This window comes from Lepisosteus oculatus, chromosome 9, assembly GCF_040954835.1.
Source record: "Lepisosteus oculatus isolate fLepOcu1 chromosome 9, fLepOcu1.hap2, whole genome shotgun sequence".
Classification (NCBI taxonomy): domain Eukaryota; kingdom Metazoa; phylum Chordata; class Actinopteri; order Semionotiformes; family Lepisosteidae; genus Lepisosteus; species Lepisosteus oculatus.
In genome coordinates this window covers 41591927-41608729 of record NC_090704.1, presented here as the reverse complement: position 1 = coordinate 41608729, position 16803 = coordinate 41591927, and the positions used below count along the sequence as shown (strand labels likewise).

At 45.3% G+C, this 16803-nt stretch overlaps 1 protein-coding gene and 1 long non-coding RNA gene across 2 annotated transcripts; one reads left to right on the top strand and one right to left on the bottom strand.

Moving 5' to 3' along the window:
- Positions 1-236: 236 nt before the first annotated feature.
- On the bottom strand, positions 237-8653 carry tha1 (threonine aldolase 1). The gene is made up of 7 exons (XM_015356631.2): positions 8219-8653; positions 5983-6066; positions 5712-5800; positions 4606-4791; positions 3795-3932; positions 3187-3379; positions 237-2797 (listed from the first exon to the last, which is right to left on the bottom strand). The coding sequence occupies exons 1-7, from the start codon at positions 8523-8525 to the stop codon at positions 2490-2492; spliced, it is 1305 nt and encodes a 434-aa protein (XP_015212117.1). The 5' UTR covers positions 8526-8653; the 3' UTR covers positions 237-2489.
- Positions 8420-12560, top strand: LOC138241276 (uncharacterized). The gene is made up of 2 exons (XR_011190488.1): positions 8420-8505; positions 9128-12560. It is a non-coding gene; the product is annotated as an uncharacterized lncRNA (long non-coding RNA).
- Positions 12561-16803: the final 4243 nt, after the last annotated feature.

Here is a 16803-nt window from a genome sequence, read left to right as displayed (position 1 = left end):
TTCAGACTCCGGTAAGGCAGGAGGTGTTGTTGACACAGACATCAACAAGAAGGCAGCCTCATGCTGCTGTGTTGATATTACCCCATCGACACGTCTGTCGAGAATACTGTGGAATCATGCAGGCACGTGCTGCAAAACACTCTGAACCAAGTGTTGCTTTGGCAATACTATTTACCTATTTCTTCCTATGGATTATTAACAGGGGTCTTCGTGTTTGAATGGGCCCGATTCAAACGTTTTGATTTATGACATTTTATTATGAATGATTTTTAACTCGAAACCTACTGCACCAGAATCACTGAGGTGTAAATGAAATTGAATACATGACTGACACCTACATACAACATGGAAAGGCATTTGAAACCAGGAAAAGGAGGCGTTTCTTTACACGGGGTGTTGAAGGACTATGAAACTAGTAAGCCATGTTTTTGTATCCAGTTCCCTGGATTCTTTCAAGAAACAGCTGAATGAGATATTTGGATCAATTAGATGCCAACAACCAAACAACCTCTATAGGCCTAATGGGCTCCTCTTGGTGCCTTGGTGTTTCTTGGTCTTCCTTGGTCAAGGGCTAAGGACCCTCTGACAACTGTCAGGACAGTGGGACAGGAGGCAAATTTGTGCCAGGGATGTCATCATTGGAAGGTCAACCAGCAGTATGGGAGATACACAGTGAGAACGATTCTCTGAGCAGAAGGAACTGCACTGTAGCCTGTGCAAATCTATACAGTACATAAAGTCTTTTTTTTTTTACTTTCTGCCCATTGATTGATAGAGGCAGCAGTTCAAAAGATTCACGATAAATTCTCAGCAAAGCATTGAGCAAACAGGCAGCTGAAAATTCTGAAAAATCTTTTTTTTCTTTCATTACTTTTTCTTTTTTCTTTTAGATTGATAAAGAATCAGATTCTTTTTTCAGCAGCAACTCATTCATTCATGGCTTCTAACGCATATCTTCTTCATTGAGATGCAGGTCCTTTTCCACTGTCTGTGACCCTGAATCAATGGTCTGCAGTTTCCCTGCTTAGATGGGGGGGGGGGGGAGTATATTAATTTCAATTTTAAAAGAAATGTCACTCCAACGGAAAGGCTCAAGGAAAATATCAAGGACAGTGCACCACAATGGACTGCTTTACACTTAAAAAAACATTCTCAAAGAAGGCCAAGTGAACCTTAACAATGAACAAGCACTGTTGGTCAGACTCAGATGCTCACCGACGTCTTCAGGAGACAGACACATTTTATTCAAGGTGACTTGTGTGTGCCTTTAGGGTGATGATTCAGATGACAGAATCCAGAGAAACAGACCAAGAAACTGCAGTTTGTTTTATTAGTTTGCCAGGCAGTTACTCTACAGCGGGGTTCCAAGTGTCCCTTCTCACCATTCCCTACAAATGTGTCTCAAGTGCTACGGGCTTCTTCAGCTCTGAGCCTCTGTTTCAGGCTTTGTGGTTTCCGGTCCCACGCAGGATGTTTTTTTTTAATTGAGTGACATTTTCGATTGCACCAGTCCCACATCTCCTGTTCCAGCGCAACCTGTGGGTTTCTGAACTGTTCAACGAATAGGTCAAGGTGAGGAACCTACACCAGGGTCATTAACAAAAAAAGGAAGAGAGCAAATTCTCAATCCTTCTCCAGTACATTTTGAATGCACACACGTAGAGTACAATGAAATTGTGTCTCTGTGCCTTGATGTTAGAATTCTTGCAGCCACCTTCCACTTCAAACACGAAAAGGGAGTGTAATGACATACGGTGATCTTTTTTTAGAACATTTCTTCTGTGAAATAAATATTTGAATTGTCCTTTTGAAAACAATGGGTGCAATTGGACTATGCTCATGAATCACTGACCTTTTCCCAGGCAGTTGAGATGTACAGGTGAAGGTGTTGACCGTACCCAGGGTGTTTCTTGAAAAGAGTAGGGGTGTAACCCTGGTGTCCTGGCCAAATTTCCCATTGGCCCTTACCAATCATGGCCTCCTAATAATCCCCATCTCTGAACTGGCTTCATCACTCTGCTCTCCTCCCCACTGAGAGCTGGTGTGTGGTGAGTGTTCTGGCGCACTATGGCTGCCGTCGCATCATCCAGGTGGGGCTGCACACTGGTGGTGGTGGAGGGGATCCCCATTACCTGTAAAGCGCTTTGAGTGGAGTGTCCAGAAAAGCGCTATATAAGTGCTATATTGGCTATAAAAGCGGCAGGTTAAGGTAAAATCCTCTTCCTTACTTAAATTATTCTTCACTTAAATTGTGACCACTTAGGCTCCAATTTAGACATCTTTCTCCCCAATCAATCTACTACATTACAAAAGTCACGATTTCAAAATGTCGTCTGCCTTTTATGCGAGACTGACATTTCGGAGCAATTAAGGAAATTGTGTAGAGCGGGATCACGCGCAGGTAGGGAATTTTCTTTAAAAATAGCTCAGCCCTTTCCCTTTCCTTCCGATATCCACACCCGGAGGCGACATCTGTCCACTGCTGGGGCTCAAGCGTGCCGGCAGCTCTCCTCTCTGTACCGCTGAGTGACGTAGCGCAGTTTCCGGATGGCGAGCTCGGTGTCCTCCCGGCTGACGCCCAGGTGCCACACGGCCCGTACCGAGCGCCCCACGTGGGGGAACATCAGCACGCGTACCGCCTGGCCCAGAGACTCCGCCTCCTCGCCGCAGGCCTCTCCCATCCGCTGGCAGAACTCCTCCGGGGTCAGGCCGGGGTCACAGAGGCGGAAGCGGACGATGTTGGTCTCCACAGCCCTGAGGTCCAGCTGGTACAGGGAAGGGTCGCTCTGCAGTAAGGCTGGGGACAATGGGGATGAGGATGGATCATTCTTTTACCACTCCGGACTGTCAGATAAGACAAACCGCGGATAGTTGTCCCGTCACTAACGCTACACTTACCCACTGTCCTTTGCACTCTCACGTTTACGTTTTAAAACATCTAGGAATCCAGACCCTGGCTTGTAAAGGTTCAATTTTCTGTCTTGCCACTTGTTTTATTGTTGATAAAGTCTAAGTGTGCTTTGAATACTGATTCAAAATGATTTTTTTTCTTCAGCCTTCGTGGAAGAAAGTGTTTGTTAAAGGAAAAAGCAGATGTGAAACAGTTGTGAGTACTCTCCAGTGTGGTTTCCTGAACTTGTTCCCCCTCCCCCGTGTGCTCCAGCTCTCCCGGCTACCAGAACGCACCTCTGGCAAAGGCCTTGGCATTGCAGTGGTCCTCCTCCAGCCTGGCCACCATGTCCGTCAGGGCAATGATGCCAGCTGCTGCCAAGATGCCCGCCTGTCTCATCCCTCCGCCCAGCACCTTGCGGGCACGCACCGCTCTCTGCACAAACTCACTGCGCCCGCCCAGCAGGCTGCCGGCTGGCGCCCCGAGCCCCTGTCGATGACAGAGCGTCAGCACAGATACAGGCAGACCGTGGCAACAGACTTTCACCGGGACGCCTGCATGCAGGCAGGAGATTAATTGCATCACTCCAACAGTCCACTCACTCGAACATCTTTAATGCCTGCTTTGCTTTAACACATCTTTTCTGTGCTACTCATTGTACCTTTCTGTTGTCCTTTTCCAAGAATAATGTTCACCATCCTCTTATACCATTGAATTCTTTTTGTGACAATGCACCTTTATTTTACTTGAAAACCATGAGAGGTTCCTGTTACCTTCTGCAAATGGCAATTCAGTGCATAAGGAAAGGATTCTGCATCTCAGCACGGACCTCCCTGTACGTTAGCCCTAGTTGTTCTGATGCTGCCGTCTCCCTGTGCTGCGCTGGGTATCGGGGCCACGTTACCTTGGACAGGCACACGCTCACAGAGTGGCAGTGCCGCAGGATGTGGGCAGGGCGGACGCCCAGCGCCACGGCCGCGTTCATCAGCCTCGCTCCGTCCATGTGCACGGCCAAGCGGTAGCGGTCAGCCAGCAGGCGCAGCTGAGGGTGGTCAAAGACAGAAGAGCACGCAGACCTCAGGCCGGGAGAGTCAGGGCGGCCTGCTCTTGAGCAGCACGCCGGTGTGTGCGTCTCTTACAACACGGCATCATCAAGTGAGCTCTGCTCTTTTGTGCACGAGGAAACGTGTGCCTTTGGAATATGCGCTGCTCATGAAACAAGTGCCTCCTAAAAAAAATACCAGACTTCGCTCTTATCGTGTCTATGTTTATCCCAGCTGCTCTTTCCCTACTGCACAACATGTTTGCTACATCTGTTAAAGCAAAGCCAAACAGATCTTACGGGGGAAACATTTTTCAGTAAGTGAATTTTCTGGAGAGGAAGCTTTCAGACGAGGCACGTGCAGCAGCTGAGATCTGACATGCGGCAAGGTTCAGTCTGAGTTAATTCATTGTGATAAACATCTATTCAGCCCTGCGTTCTTAATACTCCTCCTCCCAGGTTACTGGCCTCCAGGCTTGCTCAGTTTATCACATCCAAAAAAAACTCCCCCTTGAAAGTATAGAATCAACATGGCCTTAAAGACTCAGCTAAGACTTCATTTGCTGTAAGATATGATTCTCCCCTTCCCAGACAGGGGAACATCACGGTCAAGGCAAGGTCAGCGAGGAAAGCTGCAGACACAGTTTGCTTGGCTGACCCCCCTGGGTCTCACCTCTTGAAGGAAGGAGAGAGGCAGGACGCACCCCCCACAGATGTTGTGCGTGTTCTCGACGCAGACCAGACGAGAACGGGGGTAATGTGCATCAGGGTAGCCGTGCCTGATCTTGGATTCCATCTCTTCCAGGTCAAAGGTCCCGTCAGGGAGGTTGGAAACAGTAGTGGAGTGAACGCCTGCACACTGCGAGCGGAGCAGAAGTCAGGAGAGGAGGCAGCAGGGAGGAGATTAAAGAAGAGGAGAGGTGAACACTAGCAGACATGCTGAGGTGATCGACACAGTCCTGCTATCCCAGAATGCTTTAGACAGATCATCTGTTTTCTTCTTCATGGTCATTAATTTAGGACTTGCGCCTCTAAATCAAATCATAATTGATGGCATTCAGCATTTAAACTGTTTTTAGTAAAATAAATATTTTGCTGGGTGAAACACTAAGATACCTTGATAAAAGTTGTTTTTTTTCCCCATTTTCTGAAATGCAATCTTCTTGTTATTTTTTGAAAAATAAACACCTTCATAAATTGACGGCAGGGCAAATCAGAGGGGCGCTGGAGCATGATTTCTGCTGGGCGGAAACGAGACGCACAGGGGTGCGGATTTGATTGCGAGGCAACACAGAAGAGGCGAAAATTGAGCTTCGGCAATTAACGTATTTTGGAGTGCTTCTTAAAATAATGAGCTGCGAGGCTGGAGGGAGAGTGTGAAAACTCAAAGCACGCTGTGCACTGTTTATTTATAGGACTGCGCAGGTTAACAAAAAATAATTTCCTGTCTTCTACAATTCGGTTAGAAAGTGGGATTAAAAATACTGTAAACTGAAAGAAATTATGGTACAAGAAATGTAAAAAACAATACCATGTTTTTTACCCTAAACAATACCATGGTGTATTTTTAACATGACTACTGGCTACATTACCATTCAGTCTGCATCACCCTGAAGCTAAAGCTGAGCCAGTGAGCCTGGGCAAACAGACACTGTCAATCAGGGCTGACACCTGTAGTTATGGATGCCCCTAAACTGTCTGATGGGCTGCCCCCTCCTCTCCCACCTCACACCAGGACACGTGGCAGGGGTGTGAAGGGTCAGATGTCACATACTGTACCTGTGCGCTGCCCCCTTGCTCGTAGACGTGCAGGTGTGACTGATCCCCCACGATGATCTCATCGCCTCTCTCCGAGCAGTGCACCATGACTTGAAGGAGATATAAGCACGCACACACAGTCATGCACACACAGGCACACGGCAGCACAGTACCGATGCAGGACATCTGTTAGCAAAACAAACCTGCTTTGTTTATTACGCCGTGAATCAAGAGAGAAACTGCAAGCACAATAAATCACACAGGCAGATGCGGGTTCGAGTTTCAGTTTCACCTGCGATGAGATTGCTCATGGTTCCAGTGGGGACAAACAGAGCTGCCTCCATCCCAAACACATCAGCTGCCCTTTTCTGCAGTTCTGGGGAAACACATAACACACAAGTCCTGATGCTCACATAAATACTCGTGCAAGGGCCTATGATCGCTCGCAGATCACGATTCACTCTGTAATAGCTACTGCCACGCCTGTGCAAGACACTACGCCCTGGTGTGTTTGTGCCAGCTTTAATTTGTATTTGGGGGTCTGATTTAGTATGATATATTTCATATTCTCTTTATATTGATAATTCTCATTTTTCCTCATTTTAATACAAAAGACTGCAGATTCTGACAGATGTTTTAAGCTTAGTATTAATCCCTAATTGTTCTATAATGTTCTATTATATTACTACCAATATTAAGTTAAGAATAAGAATACGAATTTGCCCGTTATGACAAATCCCTTTTAATCCATATTTTGTTATTTGCTCACTGTTTAGAATTTGTAAAGCACTTCCAAAGTGCTTTGAAAAGAGGAGGGCACCCAGCCCATCCCCCCCAAGACTGCACCACCACCTGGGTGACCCTCAGCAATCATTCAGAACCATTAACTTCAATACACAGCAGATCAGGGAAAGAAGCGAGACACTGCTTCCCCAGTTCAATTAAGGGGAACTGGGGTTTGGCCACACTGCTCAAACCCTGAGTGGAACTGAGCTGGCACCCAGGGATCAACACCCCTCCCATACGGACAGGGGTTTGGGTTAATTAATGACCACGAATAAGGACTTCTGCTTAAAATCTTTTCCCCGGGGCTGCAGTGCCTACACTTCAGTATCACCATACTGGGGCGCTGGTTAGGAAGTTCAAGGCCAGAAGACAAAGCGCCACCTACTGGTCGGACAACAACAGGCAGTAATGCAGTTTTCCTCAGGCTTCCCATTCCAGTATTGAGCAGGCTCAGCCTTGCAGGGCCTGTGAGAGCTAACAAGATCAGGCTACAAGGCAGGAAAGCTGTTGACATTTTAATTAATCATCTGTAGACCACAGCCTGCCCGTTTCTAACTTTGCTAAGAAGAAAAGGCTTTTTTTTTTTTGCCTGAACCAGCTTATGAGTCATATTTCATTTCAGATCCCCAGCTGGTCATTACCAAGTTTCTATTTTCTTGTTCACAGGGTACTTCTCTACAGGGGAAGTTCTACAATACGCAATTAAGCTGCTTGGAGGTTTAAGCGTTTGATTGTGACATTTGTCCGCTTCTGCCCTCTACTGGAGACAAGCGAGGCAATTTCTAAGCCTAAGCAACATTATAGCCAACAATCTGTCCAGAAACCACATCTCACAAAGAAACTTAGTCCAAAGTAGACCATTTAGAGCAGCTAAGTTATAACAGTTGTAATATTAATTCCTTACACCTATATAGCGCTTTTCCTGGAATCTCCACTCAAAGTGCTCCCCTCCACCACCAGTATGCAGCCCCACCTGGATGTGCACCAGTGCGCTCAGCACTCACCAGCTCTCCCAGTGGGGAGGAGAACAGAATGATGAAGCCAATTCACAGAGGGGATTATTAGGAGGCCTTGATTGGTAAAAGATAGGGGAAACGTTGGCCAGGACACCAGGGTAACACCCTTACACTTTTCGAGAAACACCCTAGGATTTTTAATGACAGCAGTCAGGACCTTGGGTTTATGTTTCACCCCATTACTATACTGGGGCATTAGGACCCACACAGACCACAGGGTGAGCACCCCCTGCTGGCCCCACTAACACCTCTTCCAGCAGCAGCCTTTGCTTTCCCAGGAGCCTCTCCTCCAGGTACTGGCCAGGCTCACACCTGCTGAGCTTCAGTGGGCTGCTAGCTGTGAGTTGCAGGGTGATATGGCTACCGTTCTCCACTGCTAATTGATGATGTAATTGGTATTATTGCCTGATTAGACTTTGTTTAACTTGTTTCTTTGGTCTGTCCTGAGTGTTTAAATACCCCAGGGGGAACAAGTGTGTTTCTACAGAACCGGGATGGTGACTATTGTGACCCTGTAAGTTTACATAATTACCCCACTCTTCAAAAATGACTTTCGAGGTCTCTGGGTTTTGTGGGCTAAGACGTTTTCCACTGGAAGTGACATTTCAGTTATCCAAACCAAACGGCCAGTTTTGTGTCGTTCGACACACTGGAAAAACCCGCCTGCTTTAATAACTATCTTATATATTCTGAGCGTGTGAGGAGGAGGGGGGGCATTTCTCTCACCGTTAACAGTCGGATCCTCCCCAAAAACATCGTCCCCGACCTCGGCTTCAGCCATGGCCCGGCGCATCGCAGGTCCGGGTTTGGTAACGGTGTCGCTGCGGAGGTCTACAGTCCGAACTGGAAACGAGCCTGGGTGTATCCGATCTGCACCTTGAGTTTGCTCATAGTAGTATCTGACTGAAGTGCCCCTTGCAGCACCGCCGTGCACAGACCACTGTTTCACAGAACCGCCGCTAATAATATTCGCTCGACGGGTCCTGCAATGCAGCAGTCTGCGCGCTGAGAAGGTTAGAGGTTTTAAATTCATGTTTCTTTGTTTGAATAAAGAGGATAAAGGCGCCTCGGCTGTTTTTGCTTCTCTCGAAAAATGAACTTTGGCTCATTGCAATTGCGATCACAGGACGCTGTAGGGAGTCATGTTTAAGGCAAGTGTAGTCGAACGGGCGCCGTCGATGGGTCGTGGGATCGGGGTTTTTTTGTGCAATTTTGCAATTTGAACGCGAACGTGTATTGTACTGTGTATAGTAAGCTTATTTGGCATGTGATATTGATACGGTGAAACTGGTTTAGGAAGTAAAACCGATTTAGAGTCTCATTTTAAAACTTATCGTCCGACAACAGAAAATAGACGCGGTTAAACTGTTAAGACAACTGCTTGCAGCCTGTCAGCTACTTTACAAGGTATTACTGTACTTCGTTCATGTGGGCTGCCAGTTGTTTATCGTTTTGTATTTCTAATCTAAATACCTCACAAATCTATCCGCATAAATGATGGAAGGTACCGTAGGATTACTTTTAAAAAGTGGAAAGTACTGTACTTCTCTACACATTTCATTATCCGCAAGTGAAGGCGTTGCAAAGAGAAAATCACGGATATTGATTGATAAGATTATTCATGGTTTTGTGCAGGATTTCACTGGGAACACGCACCAGTCCTGACCAGCAGGGGAGTGTGATGTCAACCCAGCACAAGAATACACCCGTTTGAATTGAGGTGAGTGGAACCCCTGCTCTAGGCACAGCGCCCCCTGCTGGACCAGGACGGGGGAGCCCTGCTGTCGACACAGCGCCCCCTGCTGGACCAGGACGGGGGAGCCCTGCTGTCGACACAGCGCCCCCTGCTGGACCAGGACGGGGGAGCCCTGCTCTAGGCACAGCGCCCCCTGCTGGACCAGGACGGGGGAGCCCTGCTGTCGGCACAGCGCCCCCTGCTGGACCAGGACGGGGGAGCCCTGCTGTCGACACAGCGCCCCCTGCTGGACCAGGACGGGGGAGCCCTGCTGTCGACACAGCGCCCCCTGCTGGACCAGGACGGGGGAGCCCTGCTCTAGACCCACCTGATGGACGCCAGTGTGGCACAGCTGTGTAGAATGGTGGACTAGCTTGTTGAGGATCACAGACCAATTGATGGGGACATCCAGTCGTGAGATGAGTCCACTTGTAGTGACTGATGGCAGCCTGACTGCATGGAGCTTCGTTGTTCAAGTCCCTGGGAACTCACTTTTTGGCTCACCTGAACGTCTGTGGAGTGAGCTGGGAAGACGTGGTGTGTCTACTCTAGGGTTCAGAGACCAGTCAATAGGCTTTATACTGACCAGGCTTTATGACAGGAGTAGGAGAAAATCCTGCAAGACCTCAGGTGCAAACTGCATCACAGAAGTACAGCTTGTATCGGTTCCAGAAGTGACCGGCTGTGAGTACCCCAACAGACCTCCTGCTGATTAAACCATCCACCCATTTTCTATCCACTTTATTGATTACAGGGTTGCAGGGGGCCCAGAACCTATTCCTGATAATGAGTTTGTTGCTTTGTGAGGGTGAAGTTCCTTTCGAGGCGCACGTATTATTGCTAGAAGAGCGAAGTAGACCTGCAATATTACTTCTTCCCGCCTGAGGTCGCTGTTGGTCCAGATATAAACTCCTGTTTCTTCCAGGAGTCACTTGAGAGGAAAACGTTTTGCATCGTATTTTTATCATTTATATTTTAATGATTTGTGTCGCAATTACAATGTTACTACCTTTTAATTTTGGATTTTATTTTGCAATTAATGCAGACAGGTCTCAAAACTACACAAACGAAAAGTATTACAAAAACTATGTTGACTTTCCTGTGCAATTTCGTTTACTTCAGCACATAAAACTTAAATATCTGTGATAACTGAATCTGTGGTGTTAAGTTTCGCCCCGTTTGATGATCTTTTTTTATAAGAGAAATATCACACAAATATATCAAATGATGGAGTTGTTTGTCTTGCAAGTTAGGATTATACAATTTAATGGGTCAAAAAGCGGTACTGGAGCACAATATCAAGTCTTCTGTCGAAAATCAAGGTGACCGAAGAGGAGCTTGTTTACTTATTGAGACAAAAAGAAAAGTCAATCTTAAATAGAACCTATTAAAACACAAGAACATTTTGACTGATTCAGCAGTTTCCACTGCCGGTGTTCAGTATAGGCCTGCGAAGGTTGTCTTTGTTTCATTGTCCGATGACTCAGGAGGGTCTCACCATATGGAGGCAAAACTGCACTGGAAGCAGAGTGCAGGAATGATCTAATACAGGAGTTCCCAGTCCTGGTCCAGGACTCCACACACCTGGTTTTCCTTCCAACCAAGCTTAATTACTTAATTGAAGTCCAATTAATTGAATTACTTCCAATGCAGCCAATGATAAGGGGGTTTCTGCAATCCAGTGGAATTGCAAGGAGAGAATCCCCTTCCAGCTCTTATTTTAGGACAAAGCAGCACAGATTTAGGGCTGACGTAATACAGCATCAAGGGGCATTTATTTTTATTTTCAGAGCTGGCATTTAATTACATTGCTGTAAATGCCTCCACTTCCTTTGCATTTACCAGAAAATGTTTATGGCGAGATTTCCTTTAGGAGGGGTAATGTCTCTTCAGCGTTGTCTAAAAATAGTGGCGCCCAGCTCAAGTGCTGGAAGGCTGCAGTCCAGCCTTTAAATCGGCAGTGCTTGGGGAAGAGGTGTTAACGTGGTCCGGTTAGACCAGCACTTCGTTTAACTGGGTCATTAAAATTGTGAAAGAACACAAACCTGTAGAGACAGTGGCTCTTGGGAGTATAGGTTGGGTGCCCCTATTCTAAAACCTCTTTATTAGTAACTCCTGATTTGTATTATAACTTTTGACAAGTGATGATTTAAAAAAAATGTATTAATATAAATCTTATTTTTCCATAGCCTTATTAAAGAAAGTGATTAAGGCAGCCATAGTCCCTAGGAGCGGATAGATTTTCCGTTTCGTCTTCCAGATGATCTTTAGAAAGTGGTGATTTAGCGTCGACTTAAGTACTTCAGGATCAGCTGGAACAATGCAAAGTGGACTGGAGTGGCTGACTCCTGACCTAGAACTCTTGAATTCTGGGGGAAAGGGAGGTATGCAAGAATTTTAGGATTGTTAGTTGACTTTACAGTGGTTTGTTGAGACTAAATGCGTCAGTCACCAGCCATTTGAAGCTAAAATTGTCCAAGATCAAGGGGAGTAAATGGCACCAAATAGGCTTAATGTTAAGCACAGTAACATATTGAAAGACATGCATGTACTGTGTTTCTGCCCTTCATGATTTATCCTGGAATAATAACAAGTTCATTTGTTCCTAGAATGTTAAAAAAGGAGAGATGTCTCTAGAAGGTCCTTTTTTGTGTTTCTTCTTTATTGGTGTGCATAAATTTGACAGTACACAGGCCACAAAACATACCATACAATGTTGGAATACTCACCTGTGGAGTAATGCAAGGAACTGTGCATGTCTCAGAGAATGCGATTTGTCCCACAATCCATCCAAGGATTCAGATCTGAAGTTTTTCTTTAAATCTGAAGTCCTGTCCTGGGGGAACTGGTTCACTGCAGCGGACGGATCAAAATTTGAGGTGCCAATTGCAGAAACCAGGAGCTGCTGTGCAGCCTTGTCCGTGTTGGTCTTCGATAAATCACTGGTGACACAAGGAAAACAATGAGCGTGAGATGTGTACGTGGCAAACCACGGTTCCCATTTAATCACAAACAACTGTGAAACGTTGAATTCCAGAGCAGGGCTTCTCAATGAGCAATCCTGACCGATCTTTGGCAGTTTCCTTGTCGGTCTGTGTGAGGTTTCATTTCAACACAGTTTTAAGGGGAAAAGTTTGATGAAATGTGTGTGTGTTTATTGGTCAGAAAACCCCCACCCTGCTCTTCAGCATTCTTGTGCTGTGCTTCATTATCTCCGCTCTGTAATGGAACATGAGCAGACGTTGAGCCACTCTCACCTCTGTCGGTCGTATCTCCTTATGTACATACTCTTCAGTTTTATCCAATTTTTAAATAAAGTTAAATGTTGTAAATTTGCAGAGGTGAGGGTTTTTTTGTCTCTCCTGCAACCTGCAGCACACTCCTTAGCAAGTGTGTGGAACAGTGGCCTCTGTCTGCCCTCCAGCCTGACAGTTCAGGGTAAAGTTTAGGTTGGGTTCAAGTGAGGACTCTCCTCTAGAATGCTGGCTGTTGCTTCGGTCATTGATGCTTTAAATATTGTTTTAAAACACACTAAATGCTTAAGCATTGCTCTGTTGGATTTGGCTTCAGAATCTTCTTCATCTGATTTGGTTGAGACAGTTTAAAATTAAAATATTGGTAAACCTTTGTTTTTATGCTGTTATTGAACAAGTGGGACTTCATAAAGTGGTGCGCGTTGGGCGCTGTCATTGTGTATATTTTGTTTGGGGTGTTCGTGATTTAATTTGCCTGTTTCAGAATGTTCAGCTTTTCTATTGACCACATGTACTGTACATGTTTATTTCGTATGGAGCATTAGCATGTAGGGTTCACATGGAAAAGGTTATATGATGATATCCAACCATAATGAAAACAGGCTAGGATGGCCTGGACTTTAGAAAGATCAGGCACCCCGGGACATTTCAGAAAGGCAGTCAGTCAGCCTGTCCTTGACATAAAAAATATTGAGAAATACGGTCATAGATCAGTATTCCTAATCAATAAGAGCTATAATACAGTGTAGTTACAAAGCCAACATCATTACTGAAGTACTTCTAAAATGCATTATACTACATTACAATGCCAGTTACATTACATCTGCAATACTGTTGACTACTAGCATTACTAAGCTTCAACAAAATTAAGCTATTATTGACCAGCTGTGGAAAAACCAGCATAATAATGCAAACTGTTTCTGAAAGGGTTACTAAGGACCAATTATGGTACAAATCAAACCTGTTAGCTTTTTAAATGCAATTTGTTTTGAACAAATTTGTCACAGAATGACCCTTGAGCAATATTTGTCAGTCTCAATAATGTTAACATCAGTGCAGTTAGTTGCATGTCTTGCACTTTTCTAAAATGTTCTTGAAGATTTGTTCACTCTTGGACAATGTAGTTATTAAGTTCTTGTACTCTGAAACTTGCTTTGCATTGATCTAATTGTATTTTTTAAGATAAATGCATCTTTCTGTGTTTTTCTGCAGGATACGCAGTGCTCAGCCTCTTCCGTGGAGTTATATACAAGATGAAATCGCATTTTTTTTCAATTGCTCTTTATCCCATTAGTTCTGTTAACGACATTGTTTTGAAATAACTACTTATTTTACTACGAACTAGGAGTTAGGCTCCTGCTTCCGGCTCAAAGCCACTGTAAGTGTCAGGGTGACTGCCTCAGTGCCAGACAGACTAATAAGAGCAGGTGGAAGTGTAGGGCTGTGAAATTCAATAGCGCAGCTGTCTGCATTTCCAGTAAAGGAGAAGGGGTGTGCCATATTGGCAATGGGAGCCAGTATTGTAGTTAAGCCATTCTTCCTGAACTGCTGGCACCCTTCGTTGACAGGTTCCCCTTATTAATTGCAAAGGGCTACTACTATTCAAATTTTTTTAAATATGCATTAATTTATTTTACTCTTGTAAAAGCCTTTTAGTATTATAAAAATTTTACCATACTAATGTTAACCAGTTTTTATTTAACTCATTGATTTAACTCATTTATCATGTTATTGGTATAATTCCTAGTTAAAATCTAATTGTGTGTGCTTGCTTTGAAATAACGAGGACAAATGCGTACTTGCATGCATTGGTAGAAGGTATTGCACATGAATGTTGATTATGCTGAAATGGTGCAGAATAATATTGGAATTGTTGCACCTGAAATTGCTCAGTAATGGCATAGCCAACATAAAGTGTAGGGTGTTACAGTTACAGTTGTGTGCACGCGTATGCCTCAATGCAGAATTGATTAATTAAATCTTTCTAAAGAGGGCTTGAAATAGTTTTATAGCATATTTAATTGGAATAAATGAATAACGTTTTTGGCATGCTTGCGTGGCTTTGATTTTTCTTTGTTTGGAACTTCCTTAGGGTGTAATGCAGCACAATATCTAAGTGCTCTGTGAAACTTCTTCTGAGTATTGTGACTTGGCATCGTTGCCTTACGCAAAACCACATTAGCTGTGGCTTTGCCAGCCTTTCTGTGCCCATTCCAGCCTCAATGCATAGGATGAAACTCTTGGGGCTCCTGGGTTTTTCTTCTTGAAGCCTGTTTTCCTCGCTCTGTGCCTGATCCTGGTACCCCCATTCTGCAGGGTGGGGTGCTTTCCAGAGAAGCCACAATAGAGCCGGCCGAGCACAATACTGGACACTGGCGAGTTCCTGCTCTCTCCGTGCGACACAGTACTTCTAAGTTTGTGGCGCATAATGGATGTATTATCCTCTAGACCCAACCTTTCGTTCCTACAAAACAAAAAGTCACATACTGTGCTCACCGGAAGCCCGTATTTGAAAGAAGCTTTTTTTTTTCAACCTCAGTGTTGCCGTTAATCAGCGCCTGCATTGTCTGTGTACTTTCTTTTTCTCCCAAGAGGGCCCAATCCTGGACAGTCATCAGAGATGCATTGTGCTTTTTCCAAAGCTGGGGGCCCATGTGTCCTCTCCAGGCCTGTAGTTCAACACGACTACTTCCCTGTTCTCAGAACTAGTCCCGTACCCTCAGGAATTGTGCAGTCTCGCCGATTAACTGGCTGGAGCCCTCACGCTACCCGGCTCTCAGAGCTCCCATCGCCTCGTCCCCCTGTCTGTTCAGTATATGATGTGTTCAGGAATTGACTGGCTGACAGCACCTTCGCAGTGAAACTCTCACTCTGTGTCCTCTCCTCTGTGCTCAGTCTTACCTTAGAGCCATTCGGGCTCGTCGGTGTGCCTTATCGGTCAGGAAGGTGTTGGCACATTGTGTAATGTGGTGACCTGCAGACGTTGGCTGCTTGTTTCAATTTATCGGCAGTGGCCTTATCTCAGGGCAGTGACCTGACCCTGCCCTCCTGCATAAAGGAGTTTGCAGTGCATGCTGTCACATGCGTGGCCTGTCTGTCTGGACAGAGGGGTCAGCTGGTACAGTATCTGGCTCCACTGGACTGTTCGTTGTCCTCCTCAAACAAAATGTTACAAAATCATCCCCACATTGCTTATGATACCACATATTGTGAGGAGAAGTGGTATTTTCCATTCCCCTGAGAGCATGTTTTCTATGAAATTTCCCTGAAGCAAAGTCCTTGTAAACTCACAATGTTTACACGTCTTGTATCATCCTGTGAACATCAGCAGAATCTGGCAATAAAACACAACCTTGAGTTTCTGGTCTCTCTTTGGCTGTAAGTCTCTTTAAGAGTTAAAACTGTTTGTTTGACAAAAAAAAGAAATATGTAATGTAACTGGACAGTGCCCTTAATGATCATTTTGCTTGCAAAATTTGGTTGTCATTTTAGCAAAAGTTTACATATGATATGGCTACTTACCTTTCAAATAGCCTTGAACACGTTTTACTGCCATCAGAGTCTTGTACGGAGATCCCTTTCGCCACCTGGTGGTTGCAGTTGGAAGTTCACACATTCGTGGTAGCGTTCTTCAGTGGAGGCAGGCGGCGCCCAGTGGGGATCCTGGGGATTTAAAGACCAGTGGCCAGGTTCCACACCACCCACGTCTTTCCTGGCAGAGCTGCAGCCTTGGAATCATCTCCCTTTGCCCTCACAGGGTATGGCTGGCACAGATGTGAATGCAGACCTGTGGTAAATATCTGGTCACTGCAAGCTGAAGTATGGCCAAGGTTTATGGTGCCAAGAAGCATGAGCTCATGCCCTGGGCTGCGCCAACATGCTCCTTCAGCAATATTGCATTAAAAAAAAAAAAGATTCTGAGTGACATTCACTTGACTTTTCAGGAGAACCTTGCCTGTCGTCTTACGGTAAATGTGGGCCATCATCTTAAAGCTTTAATAACAGAAGTGTCTGACATGTTCCTCTTATTTGAAAGTTGACACTTTCCTTTGCTCAGCCCTTTCTTTATAAGGCTGACAAATGCGTATCCTGTACTCATATTTATTTCCCTGTACATCAGGCAATTATTTCTGCTAGTCCAAAACACGCTCCTGTTCTCCTTGTGTGTGGTGTCAGTATGAAATATCTGATCTGCTTGGAACATTTTATCTCCGAAGAGATCCTGAGAGTCGGAGCAGTGCACACTGTACAAGGATATTGGCCCATGCCTCTGCGCTGCAGCTTTCTGGTCAGACTTGGGAGAGCATGCATCTGTCCGATTC

Bases quoted from the DNA above. Each gene is read 5' to 3' on its own strand.
- tha1 (XM_015356631.2), bottom strand. From the start codon at position 8,525: ATGAATTTAAAACCTCTAACCTTCTCAGCGCGCAGACTGCTGCATTGC. The intron at 3,933-4,605 runs GTGAGACCCAGG...GACCACCCTCAG, and splicing joins CTCTCTCCTTCCTTCAAGAG to CTGCGCCTGCTGGCTGACCG. The intron at 3,380-3,794 runs GTAACGTGGCCC...TGTCATCGACAG, and splicing joins TGAGCGTGTGCCTGTCCAAG to GGGCTCGGGGCGCCAGCCGG.